This window comes from Rhinoderma darwinii, chromosome 3 (assembly GCF_050947455.1).
Source record: "Rhinoderma darwinii isolate aRhiDar2 chromosome 3, aRhiDar2.hap1, whole genome shotgun sequence".
Lineage (NCBI taxonomy): Eukaryota > Metazoa > Chordata > Amphibia > Anura > Rhinodermatidae > Rhinoderma > Rhinoderma darwinii.
This window is the reverse complement of record NC_134689.1, coordinates 19,004,296-19,022,469: the sequence shown is the minus strand read 5'-3', so window position 1 is coordinate 19,022,469 and position 18,174 is coordinate 19,004,296. Positions and strand designations below refer to the sequence as shown.

The 18,174-nt window shown below is 40.4% G+C and overlaps 2 protein-coding genes across 2 annotated transcripts; both read left to right on the top strand.

Annotated features, from left to right (window-relative positions):
* Positions 1-499: 499 nt before the first annotated feature.
* LOC142750883 (protein kinase C delta type-like) lies at positions 500-4,941 on the top strand. The gene is made up of 4 exons (XM_075859861.1): positions 500-803; positions 2,177-4,127; positions 4,253-4,386; positions 4,715-4,941. Exons 1-2 carry the CDS (start codon positions 533-535, stop codon positions 3,721-3,723), a joined length of 1,818 nt encoding a protein of 605 aa, XP_075715976.1. The 5' UTR covers positions 500-532; the 3' UTR covers positions 3,724-4,127; positions 4,253-4,386; positions 4,715-4,941.
* Positions 4,942-13,429: 8,488 nt separating this feature from the next.
* On the top strand, positions 13,430-17,858 carry LOC142750882 (protein kinase C delta type-like). The gene is made up of 4 exons (XM_075859860.1): positions 13,430-13,733; positions 15,108-17,054; positions 17,180-17,313; positions 17,642-17,858. Exons 1-2 carry the CDS (start codon positions 13,463-13,465, stop codon positions 16,652-16,654), a joined length of 1,818 nt encoding a protein of 605 aa, XP_075715975.1. The 5' UTR covers positions 13,430-13,462; the 3' UTR covers positions 16,655-17,054; positions 17,180-17,313; positions 17,642-17,858.
* The last annotated feature ends 316 nt before the right edge of the window (positions 17,859-18,174 follow it).

Sequence of the window (18,174 nt, the reverse complement as noted above, 5' to 3'; positions counted from 1 at the left end):
ATTGAAGTCTATGGACACGTTAGACATATATATTTTGGGAGATTTTCCAGGTGTATGTAGTAATATGCCTCCTCTAATGATATCACCAGAAATGAAAATCAATCAAATACAATAAAAAATCAGAAGCTAATATCTTCTTCTTTTACCTAATGTTTCAATTTGAGTTAGATATTCATACATATTTATAGGCATTTTTCAAATTTTTCATATACTCTGCTGCTTTCATATTGAATGCATCAATATAACTGGACCCCTCTTGGTTGTATGTGGCTGTAACTCGTGACATCACAATGCCAAATACCATGATGTCGAAACCTTACGACATAGCCGGTTCCATCACGATGCCAAATGCCAGGATGTGGAAACCTTATCACATAGCCGATGACATCACAATGCCAGATGCCAGGCTGTAGAACCGTATGACAAAGCTGATGACATCACAATGCCAGGTGGCTTCATACACCGGTGCACAGGTAAGGTTCTTTGCACTCACACACTACTGACGAGGAGAGGCGCACGTGAGAGCTCAAAAATGCCGAAAGCGAAGAAGAAGACGAAGCATCTAGAGATTGAAGGAGGAGAGGAGAGTAGAGGAGAGGAGAGAGACAAAAAGAAAGTAGGAGAAGAGAGACAGGAGACTGCAGGAAAAGCTAAGAGCAGAACATCTCGCTTCTTAGCGCGCCTGCAGAAAGCCTTTGCAATGCTTACTGGATGTAAGCGGAGGAGGAACAAAGGCAAAAAGGAAAAGAAACCTTCCGATGAAGTCCCAGGACCCAGTAAAATCGGTCAAGTGGACGACAAAGGTAGGAAATTATCTAAATTTTTTAACACATAGTGTGCGAGATGTATCAGGAAAAGTGGAATAGTCGCCCATGGCAACCAATCAGATTCCACCTATTTTTCAGAGGCCCTTTGGAAAAATAAAAGCTAGAACTTGATTGGTTGCCAGGGGCAACTACTCCACTTTTCTTTTGCACCAGTTTTGATAAATTTTCCAGTAAAATTCAACGATCTTTTAGAACAGGTGAAAATATCTATTTACTGCCTCAGTTTATAATATTGAATAGTCACAGTGATGTGTAATATTATGTATTGTTATATGTATTATGCCCAATGTAGATAAAGCCCCAGATATAGATAAAGCCCCAGGGGCCTTCTCTTTGGTGTGTGGAGTCTAAAGTATGTGGGACTCGCAGAGAAGGCATGATCTCACTATAATGTGGGTGTATGTGGGTGTATTTGGGGTGGTATTATATTCTATACATTGGATCTCCTCTGCAGTCCCAGCGATCTGCATGCACCTAGTCCTAACTATAATGTAGTAACTATAGTGTAGTATTAGAACCATTTAATAAATTCGTCCCAAGGTATATTTTCCACATGCCCTACAGGAACATCTAGATTTTTTTTTTGTCTCCGTCATGTGTCATATGCACTACAGAGATACAGGATATATGAGGATTTATTGTGAATATCGCTATTTGCCAGCATGTCATGAAAATGTCCCAAAAAGTTTTAGGCATGTGTCATACCATGACCGATGTATTTGGCAAAACAATAACAGAAATGTCACAAATCACTTTCTTCATATAATATCTGCCCTTTTACCAAGACTGAATTATGACATTTAGTGGGGCGTCATTGAGCAATGCATGGAAACAGGCCTCGTTACCCATAGCAACCAATCAGAGCTCAGCTTTCATTTCTTAAACTGCTGTGTAAAATGAAAGCTGCACTGTGGTTGCTATGGGCAACAAGGCCGGATTTTTATATTTCATTATGCAGTTGTCCAGAAGATCGGAAAAAGATCGGCACTGCTTTGGCACTTGAAGAACTATGAGTCCCAGCAATAGACCGAAGCACTTGTCTAAACAGATTCAAATCAATCCCCAACAAGTAGTGCTCAGTAGTGAAAAGGCTAAGTATAAGTATAACAGTATTGGTAGAGAAAATCCACGGTACTCACCATCAGTCTAATTATTCATTTATTGTTGCGGCAAGACAAGTAAAAGAAGTGTGGATGTGGAGCTCAAGCCTACGGCCATTTTCGGGTACCCACGCTTTGTCAAGGCCTTTCTTTACCAATACTGTTATATTTCATTATGTGACAACATATCAATAATTCTGCCATGATAATAATAACATTAAAATCTTTATCTATTTCTTCTTTAAAAAGTCAATGTGACATCTGACAGGAAGGAAAAACCTGATGATGGTAAAAATGAAGATCAGAGCCTGAAGGCAGATGGACAGGAGAAAGACAAGCTGACAACCAGCTATGTGGAACAACAAATTCTCCAACATTACCATCAGATCCAAGATCAATTCCACATCCATGAGACCCTATACATACAATACTATAGTGGTCTGGATAGTGAGAAACTTGCTGGAGATAAGAGCCTGAAAACCGATGGACAGGCCAAAGACAAGCTGACAACCAGCTATGTGGAACACCAAATTCTCCAACATTACCATGAGATCAAAGACCAAATCCATATCCATGAGACCCTATACATACAGTATTATAGTGGTCAGGATAGTGAGAAACATGATGGAGAGGAGACCGAGGACAGGAAAGGCAGAGCGACACCAAAGATATCACAAAGTTGCAGCAGTTGTCGTGAAGAAAAAAGTGACAATGCCTGTCTGGAAGAGCCAGTGGCCACATCTACTTATAAGAAGAAGACTGCCACAGTAGCCCTATCTCTGAAAACCTTTACTTTCAACACTCTATTAGCAAAAGGAGGTTTCGGAAAAGTTTTGGTGGCAACAGATGTCATCCGGAAAGAACATGTTGCCATTAAAGTGGTCAACAAGAAGATACACACAGAGTATGGGTACAACCTGGCAGAACGTGAGATTCTCCATCTATCTCACGAGAACCACTACCTAGTTCATGGCCTTGCTGCCTTCCAGACTAAAAGCTACGTCTATTATGTGATGGAACTGGCCACCAGGGGGAACCTACATGATTTTATTGAGAAGTACTTTCGTCTGGATTTTCCCACATCAAGATTTATAACAGCAGAAGTGGTTTGCGGTCTGCATTTCCTGCATAAAAAAGGCATCATACACCGCGACCTGAAGCCCAAAAACATCCTACTGACCAGAGAGGGCCACATCAAATTAGCCGATTTTGGCATTTCTATCATGAATGTGTATGAGCGCACTGCAGAGTATTGCAGAGGAACACCAGGATACGCTGCCCCAGAAATGGTCAAGTGCTTGGAACATGGACGAGGGGTTGACTTCTTTGCTCTGGGAGTGACTTTGTACAAAATGTCCTCGGGTTGGCACCCTTTCTACGGCACAACAAAGGAATTGATGAATTATGCCGTCAACACCAAAACGCCTTCCTACCCAGAGTACCTAACCCCTGAGACGGTGCAGATCTTAAAAGGGCTTCTAAACAAAAACAACCACAGACGGCTGGGAGTCAAAGGAAACATCAGAGAACATCCATTTTTCTCAGCTGTGAACTGGAATGATATGGAAAACCGGACAGCAGTTCCCCCTGAGATACTCGTGTCAGTTCCTGAGGACCTAAACGTTACTTCCACTCTGTGCTACATGGAAGAGCCGTACAGCATAAAGTCTCAGAAGCTGTTTGAAGACTTCAGCTTTGTATGTCCTGCGTGGTCTGAAACCTATCATCCCACCAACATCGTGCAGATCACAGACTGGGTGGTCAAACTGTTTTCTAAACGGCCATCCAGAAAATAAAAAAACAGGACAGGACTGCGGGACGAGCCACACATCTGTAGCAGAACACCAGAGCTAGACATCAAGAAAAGTCCTCAACTTCATCCAATCTATAGACGTAGACAACAACATCTGTCCTCCGTGGCCATCCTGTCCTTACTGTAAAAAAAATAAAAAAATAAAAAACAACCTGCTCCAACAGATGGGTGTCAAACAACGAACTAGAAACATCATGACAGCCCCTGTAAGGTGCAGCACTGCCCACCCTAACATCTGTGGATTGATCTCTGTCATCTGCAGGTTTATCACATAGAGACGCCATCAAAACAGGTTCCATTAACATGCAGCCCTGTCCCCACTATCATCAATGGACGGCTGCTATTAAAAAAGAGTGAAACCGTGTGAGATACGTATCATCATGACAGGTGAGCACATTTAGATGGGATTATTTATTGATGTAATATTTTATGTTGGTTCTCTTATTGAATACATCATGCAGTGTGTAATATATAGAATATGGGCTTCTTACCATTCATCTGGTATTTTCTAGGTCACTTACCATTTCCACCTGGATGCAGCTACTGTCACCTGCTGCATCTACGTGGAGTCCAGCAGCACCGTGCTCTTCATGGTCAGTTTCCAGTTCTCTGAACGGAGGCCGAGCTCCAGAACATCTAAAAGACGGTAAGAAATAAATGATATGATGTGTTTTACATATGAAATAATAAGGAACCCATTCCCTATTATACGCACATTACCCAAATTCTTCCCTTTATAAGTAATAGCAGTTTGGATACAAATAAAGTCACACAATGGGGAATTAGTCATGTAGGTCTATATTCTATAAATGTTAAGAGAATATGAACTGTCTTGACATGATGATGGACATTGCTACAACTCCTCTCTCCTTTGACACATTTCTGTTGATGGTGCCAAGAAAAGGAGCCAAAGGAATTCTCCCGTAAACACTATAGATGGCTCTTTATGTAGGATTCTCTTTCTATATTTTCAGGTCGTTTATCCAGTGAGAACTATAGAAACCAAATACTCCATTAATATCAAGACCACGAAGATTACCAAGAAGGTGCCGCAACAGTCCATCTAAGGACACTCACAGGGGGACCATCCATCAGAGCCTCCTGTTATTAGCTGCGACTCACGACGGTTTACTGGTCTATATGACTAGAAGGAGCTTATTACCATCTTACTTCTTTGGCTCTAATAAATATTATAACATCATCGCTGTAAATTCTCTTTCTTTACATTAATTTCTAATATTTAGTGGTTTGGGTATTGCTTTGAGTGCATTTTGTCCTGTTTCGGGCGATATCAGCTGATTGGCAAGGGGGTACATTAGAAAAGAGAGTTGTCCTTGCTGCTGTCCGCTTCTTCTACATTTAACCCCTTAAAGGGAATGTGTTGCCAGCAAAACATGTTTTTTTTTTTTTCAATGAAACATTTAGTGTGTAGGTGATTAAACATTGTTCAAATTTTTTTATTTTTTTTCACGAGTCAGGAAATATTATAAATTAGATTCTAATTTATAATATTTCCCATTGCTGGTCACTAGATGGAGCTATTCCCAAAATTGCAGCATTGCATGTGGTAAAGCAACCACATTGCTTTTTGCTGCAAAATTGGGAAAAAAGCACTCGCTCTAGTGAGCTCTGAGAATCCCCCCCTCCTTTATCCTGGCTAGTGCCAGGATAAACGAGGGGTTTGAACGGTCTAACCTCCTACACTGTGTGTCGCCATTTTTTGAGCTAACACACAGTGTAGTAGGTTTAGTAGTAAACACACACAAACACGAACATACATAGAAATCTCTTACCTGCTCTTGCCGCCGCGGCTCCCTCCTGCCCGTCCGCTGCCGCTGGTCCAAGTGCACAAGTCCGGAAGCCGCGACCGGAAGTAGTAATCTTACTGCCCGGCCGCGACTTCCGGTCCACAGGAAAATGGCGCCGGACGGCGCGCTTTTCAAATTGGACTGTGTGGGAGCGGCGCATGCGCAGTTCCCACACAGACGGCATACACAGAAGTGGATGGGACGGGACCCGTTCGCAGTCCCTATGGGACTGTGGCTGCCGTATTCCATGTCTGTATGTGTCGTTAATCGACACATACAGAAATGGAAAAAAAAATGGCAGCCCCCATAGGGAAGAAAAAGTGTAAAAATAAGAAAAAGTAACACACAAGCACACAAATTAATCCAAACGTTTTTAATAAAGCACTAACATCTTTAACATATTAAAAAAAAATTTGTGATGACACTGTTCCTTTAATGACCGGGCCTGAAAAGGCCTTCATGACCAGCTACATTTTTCAGTTTTTGCCTCTCTGTCTTTCAGCAGCCATAACTTTTTTATTTTTGCATTGACATGGCCATATGAGGCCTTGTTTTCTGCGGGGGAAATTTTACTTTTATTTAATGCAGCTTCGGGGTAATATAATCTATTTTAACGACGTAAATATATAAAAAAGCGGTTCTCAGCATAATTTTTGTTTTTTATTTTTTATCCCGTTCTCGTTTCACACTAAATAACCTGTTTAGTTAATTCTTCAAGTTATTACAATCGTGAAGATATCTAATATGTGTAGGTTTTTGGTTTTTATGTAATGTATGGTGTCGTGGAAGTCAATGGCTCAAAATACATTAGACTGAAATTTAGATGAGTGCTCCAACAGACACTCATGCCAGGAACTTTATCCAGCATCCTAATGAGGAGATTTCATACCGATATATATCGAGAGAGGAGAAATAACACACAGAGGCTGCTGATATACTCAAAATACTCCTCTGGGGGTTTATTACCAAACTCAATTACAATACTATCATTCAGAAGGGGTGTAGGCTTGAGGTTAACCAATCAGAGACAATATGACAATATTTCTAATTCAGCCAATTACAGACACACGATACATTCCAGATACATCATTATAGTTCTTCACACATCAGGTTTGCAGGTGGCTTATCTCTCTTCGCAAGAATGTTCCTGTAAGATGGGGGAGGCATTCCCACATGCTTATTTGCCACCCTCCCATCTCATTCCCTGTCCCTTGTCTGCAAGCTTCGTATAGGAACCAAGGTCAAAGATAACTAACTAAGAAACATACGAAATCAACATTAATATATGTCTTAAAGGAACAATGACTTTCTTATTCACTACAAAAGAACCAAGATGGGAACTCCAGACAAGATGGCCGCTGCACAAATTTAAATTATTTAAACATTATTATAATCACTTTCACATAATACACATCTTAGTAATTTGGCATCCTGCTTGATAATTCATAATGTAATTTCATACAGAGACTATAAGCAAATAAACCATCCTTCACAAACCCCCCTTTTTCTCATATTAAATTACAGAAATTATATATTATGATTGCAAACCTCAAACAATATATCAATAGGTCCACAACTAATAATATAATGCCATCACCAATGTCCGGTTTGGGTATAGGGTCCCACCAGTGCGTTGACATGTCCTGTACATCATTATCATCCTCTTCTATCTTCTGCTCTTCACTGACTGTCACCCTCAGGGTAACCCACACAATTGTGGAGTCAGAGTGTACGGTGGTGTCCAGTGGGGGATTTATTATTACCTCCTCCTGGTCACTTACTTATTAAAACACTTGGATGGTGCTAACGGTTTGTCAGTTTTTTTTGTCTTTGTTTTACTTTGAGCTTTGCTGATGTCATCAGAACATGGCTTGGTCCTTGTCATCTGTCAGACAGACCCCGTCTCTTTTAGTATACATCACCGGGCTGTACTGTGAGCCTGGGGTGAGTTCCCACATAGATGGATTAGTGGAGTTTTATTGTGACTACCACAAACCCTCCGCACCTGTCCATCTCCTCCGGTAAGTTGCGTCGCTGCACGGCTGCTTAGAATTGTGACTCTGCCTTCAGCTCATGACAAACGCGTTGTATTGGCTCAGGCTGCCTGCCGCATCTCAGTGATGGAGTTCATCATGTTAAAGTCTTTTAGTTCATGTTTACTGGCACTTGCTGGGGACCCCCAACCCTGTCAATTGTTAAAATAAATACTAATCTGGTGATAACATCATCTACGTAATATAAAAATTGTTCCAAATACAATAACAATGTCAGGCCCTTAAACTTAATCAAACACACACCTTTATATAAGAAAAACGTATCTTTCCCAATGGACAGGGCACCTAGAAGATGTGTAGCTACTGGGTACATTGTATTTGCACTTGGTGTTACTCTTTTCAGCAGGATTTGTACCTTATTCTGAACTGATTACCTGGAACAGCTTCTACTCACAGAAATATACACAAATTCCACATGTTTATCTGACAAGTGTCGCAAACCAATTTTTCTTACTCTGTTTTGTATTGCCTGGGAAGACCTCTCTCAAGATCCCTTCTCTTCGTTGAAGGCAGTTATGATAAGGTTGGCACCGGTCTGCCAGGACTGTTCTGTAGGTAAATCAAACAACTCTAACAGAATTTACCAGCAACAGCTGTAAAAACCTGGGACATACCAATTAGATCTTACCAAATTGATCCTTGCAGTCTTGGGGCATATGTGAGGTCACACACCATCAATGCAAGTGCCATCAAGAGTGCCTTGGGTGCTACCGGTTTACCTTCCTTATTCGTCCACATTCTGTTTTACATTGCATAATCATTAATTGATCTTAATCAGATAATTCAATTGAAGAAAAAACATTAACAAATAACATCTTTACATTAAATGTTCACATTGAGCAGTAACTAGAAGTGATACATGCAAACCGATTTGTCTTATATATATATATATATATATATATATATATATATATATATATATATACTTATATATATATATATAGATAAACAAATGGATCCAGCAGCACCGGTATAATGTGGGTGCAAGCCAACGAGATCAGACCAAAATCCCAATGGTATAGAATGCAAAAAATAGGCAGCACTCCGTTCAGGTAAAGGTGAAAAAGAGGGTACTTTACTGTCCCATAAACAGTGGCAACATTTCAGCTCCTTCCACTGGAGCCTTTCTCAAGCTTGAGAAAGGCTCCAGTGGAAGGAGCTGAAACGTTGCCACTGTTTATGGGACAATAAAGTACCCTCTTTTTCACCTTTACCTGAACAGAGTGCTGCCTATTTTTTGCATTGTATACTTATATATATATATATACATACACACACTGTATATACACACATATATACTGCACAGAATTCTCTGCTCTAAAATTTTCCTTTCACAACAACAACTAAAAAATAAATAAAGATGTTTTCAAATGGGAATATTTAGCTTCTGTACCTTTTATCTGACGCATGACTCCAATAGTCCAATGCTAAGGCTGGTCTAGAACTTTACATAAAACTTAACCTCAGTATTTAATATTCCCACAACACTTCTTGAATACAGTTATTAAACAAACTAACTTTGGGATAACATCTGGAGAACTGCTGACATCTTATTGTACAAACACTAGTTCAATACTTGGGATAAAAACTATTCCCCTGAAGATACCGGCCGGGCTTCAGGCCCCCCTGAGAACAGGTCTACACATACGAGCACCTTTTCATACACACCTACCTCGGGTAGTTGTATGTTCTGCAGTCGCTGGGACGGGTAATCTGGCCGGGGTGCACTTTTCACAGGTACCTTTACTGTTTTACCTATGTCATGGCGTGCGCACATCATGCAGGCTGCTACAAACCTAGTGGTGGCATTACTGTATCCAGGGACAAGCGCATTTACTGATACCTGGCTGCACATACTCTTGTTGTCAGGTCTGTCATCTCTTACGCTCTCAATTGGTTTACCCGATGATCCAATAAAGTTCCTACTACCAATGGGCCCATAATTGTGGGCGATGCCAGAAGCGTACCTAGAGTCAGTGTAAATTTTGGCCGTCTTACCTTCTGCCAGGTTACAAGCCTCAGCGAGCATCTCCAGCTCCACTTCTTGAGATGAACAAGAAGGTGGGAACGGTTTATGGATGATTTACCCCATGCATCGTATCCTGTCTTGTACATACTGTATATGATCAAGTATCTCTACATTACAAATTTACATTGGAAACCCATGTCACATATAAATAAACCATTTCAAAAGAGTGGAGTTTTATTTTTACACATTCATCTGATAAACCAGGACACTTGTAAATCACACCCCCACCAGGTCCTGTAAATACCTGATTAATACAAAAACAAACAAATTATTTTACTCAAATCTGGCATAAAATGAACAATGTTCAGACAAATTTTTTTCTTTTGCCTTCTCCCCCATCTAAATCTGTAAAGACTCATCTGTGAGTGACGTCACCTCGCCTCCTGTGTAAATTTGCTAGAGGGGGATGGTCTCTTACATATTGGGTGGAGTCTACAGCACAGCATACCCATTGCCATATTTACCGTTCTGGAAGGATCTGGAACCATCTATACAGAAAAACTTCAAAATGTAGGTTACTGTCATACACATTTAATTTGGATTACTCATTTGGGTCTCATACACATTTTGTAGACCTAGAACCAAATTCATTAATTCAAAACAAAATAAAACACAAAACAAAATTGTAAAATTGTACCTGATCAGTCCCCTCACTACTCGCTCCTATTTGGACTCTGCGAAAGTAATGTAGCAGGGTTCAAAACTACATATCTCAAAAGAGTAAGGGCAGGCACTCTATCTGGGGGGCACTAGTTTGGCCCCCTGTAATAAACAATAGCCTGGAACAAAAGTGACTTTCTCCTGACGAAAATACATTTTATCTTTAAAATAACTTCAACCATTTACCTGTAAAACATCTCACATTTTCAAAAATAACATTTAGGCAGTACTATACCACGTGCCTGCATGTGTAAAAACAAAAACAAAACAAATGTAATTATTTATTCAATAAAACAGAAAATAATATATCTGGTAATATTAATTACTGCAAACCAATAAACTATATATAAGAATAGGGAACAGAGGGGCACATACATATTCAAGACCCCATGTTTCACAATATCTGTATTTTAATTCATTTGAATTAACATCAATACATTCCAACATTAAATCTTATTACATCATAACACATAAACATGCAACGTAACATTTATCTTTTTGCAGACAAATCCAGCCGACTGTAATATTTTTCTAATTTGTTGTAGTTACGGACAACAGCGCATGCGCAAATAGAAGAAACATTCCTTTATACAGAGGAGAGGAACTGATTTTAACCCCATACACAAGACACTAACATTTTTAGAGATTACTGCCGTTAAAAATAAGAACATACAATATAGATCTGCTTTATTGTGGCCACTAGTTTCAAACTTCACACATGTTACATTACACACATGTCCGTTCTGACCCACATGAGTCACTGCAATGTACCTGGCTGCTCCGGTTTCTTCACTCTTCCTATCAAAATTTACACCTGTATTCAAATTGTTCTTTCTCACATCAACCTGTAACCACCTGTAATCACTTACTTTGTAATTTTAACTTATGCCTTGTTACTCATGGCCATCCACCGTCCCTTTCTCAACTTTCCACAAACCATTCTATTTATCACATGCAAACATCCATCTTACCGCTGCCAGCTGCCTCTTCAACAATTTTTTTAGTGTGTTATTTTGCCTTCACATTCTTTATAATTAAAGCCCCAGCTCCTTTTGCTCATTCTACTATAATGATGGCCGGGACCCGTGCCCCAAGGCTGTCCCGTATTTTTGTCTCACTTTCTCCTGACCCCATGGTCGGAGAGCAGTAGGGTGATCTCCGGTAAATCCCCCACCTCCAGGCAAACTGGCCACGTTTGCAGACAGATATCTCAGACCAGTCTATCCCCTAGACTGTCTTACCAATACGATATCAAAAGTCGTTCCTCCATGCATTCTATCAGTAGGGTCCCCTTTCCTCTGATCCCTCACTGTATTGAACATCAAGAACAGACAAAATGCTGCCAATCAACAATTGCAAGAGAAAATTCTTCAACACAATCGACATTCATGAACCTCCATTGAATCAAAAGAACATTCAAAGTTTTCCCTGTTGCACTGGATGCACTGGATTCTCCATTATCTATCTATCTATCTATCTATCTATCTATCTATCTATCTATCTATCTATCTATCTATCTATCTATCTATCTATCTATCTATCTATCTATCTTTCAGTTATCTAATATCTGTCTGTCTCTCTAACTATTTATCTATTTATTCACAATATCTGGTCCAGGTTCTCATCGAATTGAAGCAGAACAGAAGGCCACAGCACTTTAGGGAAATCGTAGGTTAGGCTCTGTTCACATCTGCGTTGGAGACCCTGTTAGGAGCCTCTGTCGCAGATTCCGACTAAAATGGCAAAACAAATAGTGCAGCTAATTTTTCCGGTAAAATGGACACCATGATGGAAACCCAACAGGCCCTATAAAAGTCAATGGGGTCCATATGGCACTGTTAGTGTCCTGGCGTTATTTTCATTTTTCTTTTTCTATAACAGAAACGAGAAACAGAAATACGAACGCAAATGTAAACAGAGTTCTGTCATTTTGACGGAATCAATACCGTATTCGACTGCGCTATTTATTCTGTCAAAACTACGGAACCCTTGAACAACGGAGACAAATGGAAATCATTTGCACCGGATCCGTCACCATTGAAATCAATGGTGATGCAAACAGAAACCTATGGTTTCCATTTGTTCTAGTCAGGGTTACGTTCTAACGGAAAGCTCTGATGGAACACCAGAACGGAGCCCTGACGCAGATGTGAACAATGCCTTAGCTAAGGCTAGATAACAACCATAGCAGCCCCTCTATCACAGTTGCAGTCACATCGCAACTGTGTGGCTCATAGAAATGTATTTAGCGGCACATTGTACGTAATAATTTGGTGAGATTGTACTCAAATTTCAGTTTAATGTATTTTGACCGCAGCGTCCTGAATTATCAAATGGACTGTCCCATGACTTCATGTTGCCAAAGGGGCAGATGCCATCTTACTATAGGGGATTGAAGCTTCTGTGTAGACCACAACTAAAACTAGGCTCATGCCACGTCTGTGGATTACTTTTGGTGGGACGGTAAGAAACGATTGCATACGTCTGTAAGTATAAGGAAATATAGTTATTTTTTTGCATACAATTGTATTGAAGTGCATATTTGACTGGGCTTTTTAATTAAGGCACCTTTATACATACGTACACTAGCCAAATGAATACCAATGTTTGGCTATTGGCTATTTAGCATATGTTTGGCTATTGAAGTCTATGGACACGTTAGACATATATATGTTGGGAGATTTTCCAGGTGTATGTAGTAATATGCCTCCTCTAATGATATCACCAGAAATGAAAATCAATCAAATACAATAAAAAATCAGAAGCTAATATCTTCTTCTTTTACCTAATGTTTCAATTTGAGTTAGATATTCATACATATTTATAGGCATTTTTCAAATTTTTCATATACTCTGCTGCTTTCATATTGAATGCATCAATATAACTGGACCCCTCTTGGTTGTATGTGGCTGTAACTCGTGACATCACAATGCCAAATACCATGATGTCGAAACCTTACGACATAGCCGGTTCCATCACGATGCCAAATGCCAGGATGTGGAAACCTTATCACATAGCCGATGACATCACAATGCCAGATGCCAGGCTGTAGAACCGTATGACAAAGCTGATGACATCACAATGCCAGGTGGCTTCATACACCGGTGCACAGGTAAGGTTCTTTGCACTCACACACTACTGACGAGGAGAGGCGCACGTGAGAGCTCAAAAATGCCGAAAGCGAAGAAGAAGACGAAGCATCTAGAGATTGAAGGAGGAGAGGAGAGTAGAGGAGAGGAGAGAGACAAAAAGAAAGTAGGAGAAGAGAGACAGGAGACTGCAGGAAAAGCTAAGAGCAGAACATCTCGCTTCTTAGCGCGCCTGCAGAAAGCCTTTGCAATGCTTACTGGATGTAAGCGGAGGAGGAACAAAGGCAAAAAGGAAAAGAAACCTTCCGATGAAGTCCCAGGACCCAGTAAAATCGGTCAAGTGGACGACAAAGGTAGGAAATTATCTAAATTTTTTAACACATAGTGTGCGAGATGTATCAGGAAAAGTGGAATAGTCGCCCATGGCAACCAATCAGATTCCACCTATTTTTCAGAGGCCCTTTGGAAAAATAAAAGCTAGAACTTGATTGGTTGCCAGGGGCAACTACTCCACTTTTCTTTTGCACCAGTTTTGATAAATTTTCCAGTAAAATTCAACGATCTTTTAGAACAGGTGAAAATATCTATTTACTGCCTCAGTTTATAATATTGAATAGTCACAGTGATGTGTAATATTATGTATTGTTATATGTATTATGCCCAATGTAGATAAAGCCCCAGATATAGATAAAGCCCCAGGGGCCTTCTCTTTGGTGTGTGGAGTCTAAAGTATGTGGGACTCGCAGAGAAGGCATGATCTCACTATAATGTGGGTGTAAGTGGGTGTATTTGGGGTGGTATTATATTCTATACATTGGATCTCCTCTGCAGCCCCAGCGATCTGCATGCACCTAGTCCTAACTATAATGTAGTAACTATAGTGTAGTATTAGAACCATTTAATAAATTCGTCCCAAGGTATAATTTTCCACATGCCCTACAGGAACATCTAGATTTTTTTTTTGTCTCCGTCATGTGTCATATGCACAACAGAGATACAGGATATATGAGGATTTATTGTGAATATCGCTATTTGCCAGCATGTCATGAAAATGTCCCAAAAAGTTTTAGGCATGTGTCATACCATGACCGATGTATTTGGCAAAACAATAACAGAAATGTCACAAATCACTTTCTTCATATAATATCTGCCCTTTTACCAAGACTGAATTATGACATTTAGTGGGGCGTCATTGAGCAATGCATGGAAACAGGCCTCGTTACCCATAGCAACCAATCAGAGCTCAGCTTTCATTTCTTAAACTGCTGTGTAAAATGAAAGCTGCACTGTGGTTGCTATGGGCAACAAGGCCGGATTTTTATATTTCATTATGCAGTTGTCCAGAAGATCGGAAAAAGATCGGCACTGCTTTGGCACTTGAAGAACTATGAGTCCCAGCAATAGACCGAAGCACTTGTCTAAACAGATTCAAATCAATCCCCAACAAGTAGTGCTCAGTAGTGAAAAGGCTAAGTATAAGTATAACAGTATTAGTAGAGAAAATCCACGGTACTCACCATCAGTCTAATTATTCATTTATTGTTGCGGCAAGACAAGTAAAAGAAGTGTGGATGTGGAGCTCAAGCCTACGGCCATTTTCGGGTACCCACGCTTTGTCAAGGCCTTTCTTTACCAATACTGTTATATTTCATTATGTGACAACATATCAATAATTCTGCCATGATAATAATAACATTAAAATCTTTATCTATTTCTTCTTTAAAAAGTCAATGTGACATCTGACAGGAAGGAAAAACCTGATGATGGTAAAAATGAAGATCAGAGCCTGAAGGCAGATGGACAGGAGAAAGACAAGCTGACAACCAGCTATGTGGAACAACAAATTCTCCAACATTACCATCAGATCCAAGATCAATTCCACATCCATGAGACCCTATACATACAATACTATAGTGGTCTGGATAGTGAGAAACTTGCTGGAGATAAGAGCCTGAAGACCGATGGACAGGCCAAAGACAAGCTGACAACCAGCTATGTGGAACACCAAATTCTCCAACATTACCATGAGATCAAAGACCAAATCCATATCCATGAGACCCTATACATACAGTATTATAGTGGTCAGGATAGTGAGAAACATGATGGAGAGGAGACCGAGGACAGGAAAGGCAGAGCGACACCAAAGATATCACAAAGTTGCAGCAGTTGTCGTGAAGAAAAAAGTGACAATGCCTGTCTGGAAGAGCCAGTGGCCACATCTACTTATAAGAAGAAGACTGCCACAGTAGCCCTATCTCTGAAAACCTTTACTTTCAACACTCTATTAGCAAAAGGAGGTTTCGGAAAAGTTTTGGTGGCAACAGATGTCATCCGGAAAGAACATGTTGCCATTAAAGTGGTCAACAAGAAGATACACACAGAGTATGGGTACAACCTGGCAGAACGTGAGATTCTCCATCTATCTCACGAGAACCACTACCTAGTTCATGGCCTTGCTGCCTTCCAGACTAAAAGCTACGTCTATTATGTGATGGAACTGGCCACCAGGGGGAACCTACATGATTTTATTGAGAAGTACTTTCGTCTGGATTTTCCCACATCAAGATTTATAACAGCAGAAGTGGTTTGCGGTCTGCATTTCCTGCATAAAAAAGGCATCATACACCGCGACCTGAAGCCCAAAAACATCCTACTGACCAGAGAGGGCCACATCAAATTAGCCGATTTTGGCATTTCTATCATGAATGTGTATGAGCGCACTGCAGAGTATTGCAGAGGAACACCAGGATACGCTGCCCCAGAAATGGTCAAGTGCTTGGAACATGGACGAGGGGTTGACTTCTTTGCTCTGGGAGTGACTTTGTACAAAATGTCCTCGGGTTGGCACCCTTTCTACGGCACAACAAAGGAATTGATGAATTATGCCGTCAACACCAAAACGCCTTCCTACCCAGAGTACCTAACCCCTGAGACGGTGCAGATCTTAAAAGGGCTTCTAAACAAAAACAACCACAGACGGCTGGGAGTCAAAGGAAACATCAGAGAACATCCATTTTTCTCAGCTGTGAACTGGAATGATATGGAAAACCGGACAGCAGTTCCCCCTGAGATACTCGTGTCAGTTCCTGAGGACCTAAACGTTACTTCCACTCTGTGCTACATGGAAGAGCCGTACAGCATAAAGTCTCAGAAGCTGTTTGAAGACTTCAGCTTTGTATGTCCTGCGTGGTCTGAAACCTATCATCCCACCAACATCGTGCAGATCACAGACTGGGTGGTCAAACTGTTTTCTAAACGGCCATCCAGAAAATAAAAAACCAGGACAGGACTGCGGGACGAGCCACACATCTGTAGCAGAACACCAGAGCTAGACATCAAGAAAAGTCCTCAACTTCATCCAATCTATAGACGTAGACAACAACATCTGTCCTCCGTGGCCATCCTGTCCTTACTGTAAAAAAAATAAAAACATAAAAAACAACCTGCTCCAACAGATGGGTGTCAAACAACGAACTAGAAACATCATGACAGCCCCTGTAAGGTGCAGCACTGCCCACCCTAACATCTGTGGATTGATCTCTGTCATCTGCAGGTTTATCACATAGAGACGCCATCAAAACAGGTTCCATTAACATGCAGCCCTGTCCCCACTATCATCAATGGACGGCTGCTATTAAAAAAGAGTGAAACCGTGTGAGATACCATCATGACAGGTGAGCACATTTAGATGGGATTATTTATTGATGTAATATTTTATGTTGGTTCTCTTATTGAATACATCATGCAGTGTGTAATATATAGAATATGGGCTTCTTACCATTCATCTGGTATTTTCTAGGTCACTTACCATTTCCACCTGGATGCAGCTACTGTCACCTGCTGCATCTACGTGGAGTCCAGCAGCACCGTGCTCTTCATGGTCAGTTTCCAGTTCTCTGAACGGAGGCCGAGCTCCAGAACATCTAAAAGACGGTAAGAAATAAATGATATGATGTGTTTTACATATGAAATAATAAGGAACCCATTCCCTATTATACGCACATTACCCAAATTCTTCCCTTTATAAGTAATAGCAGTTTGGATACAAATAAAGTCACACAATGGGGAATTAGTCATGTAGGTCTATATTCTATAAATGTTAAGAGAATATGAACTGTCTTGACATGATGATGGACATTGCTACAACTCCTCTCTCCTTTGACACATTTCTGTTGATGGTGCCAAGAAAAGGAGCCAAAGGAATTCTCCCGTAAACACTATAGACGGCTCTTTATGTAGGATTCTCTTTCTATATTTTCAGGTCGTTTATCCAGTGAGAACTATAGAAACCAAATACTCCATTAATATCAAGACCACGAAGATTACCAAGAAGGTGCCGCAACAGTCCATCTAAGGACACTCACAGGGGGACCATCCATCAGACCCTGCTGTTATTAGCTGCGACTCACGACGGTTTACTGGTCTATATGACTAGAAGGAGCTTATTACCATCTTACTTCTTTGGCTCTAATAAATATTATAACATCATCTCTGTAAATTCTCTTTCTTTACATTAATTTCTAATATTTAGTGGTTTGGGTATTGCTTTGAGTGCATTTTGTCCTGTTTCGGGCGATATCAGCTGATTGGCAAGGGGGTACATTAGAAAAGAGAGTTGTCCTTGCTGCTGTCCGCTTCTTCTACATTTAACCCCTTAAAGGGAATGTGTTGCCAGCAAAACATGTTTTGTTTTTTTTCAATGAAACATTTAGTGTGTAGGTGATTAAACATTGTTCAAATTTTTTTATTTTTTTTCACGAGTCAGGAAATATTATAAATTAGATTCTAATTTAT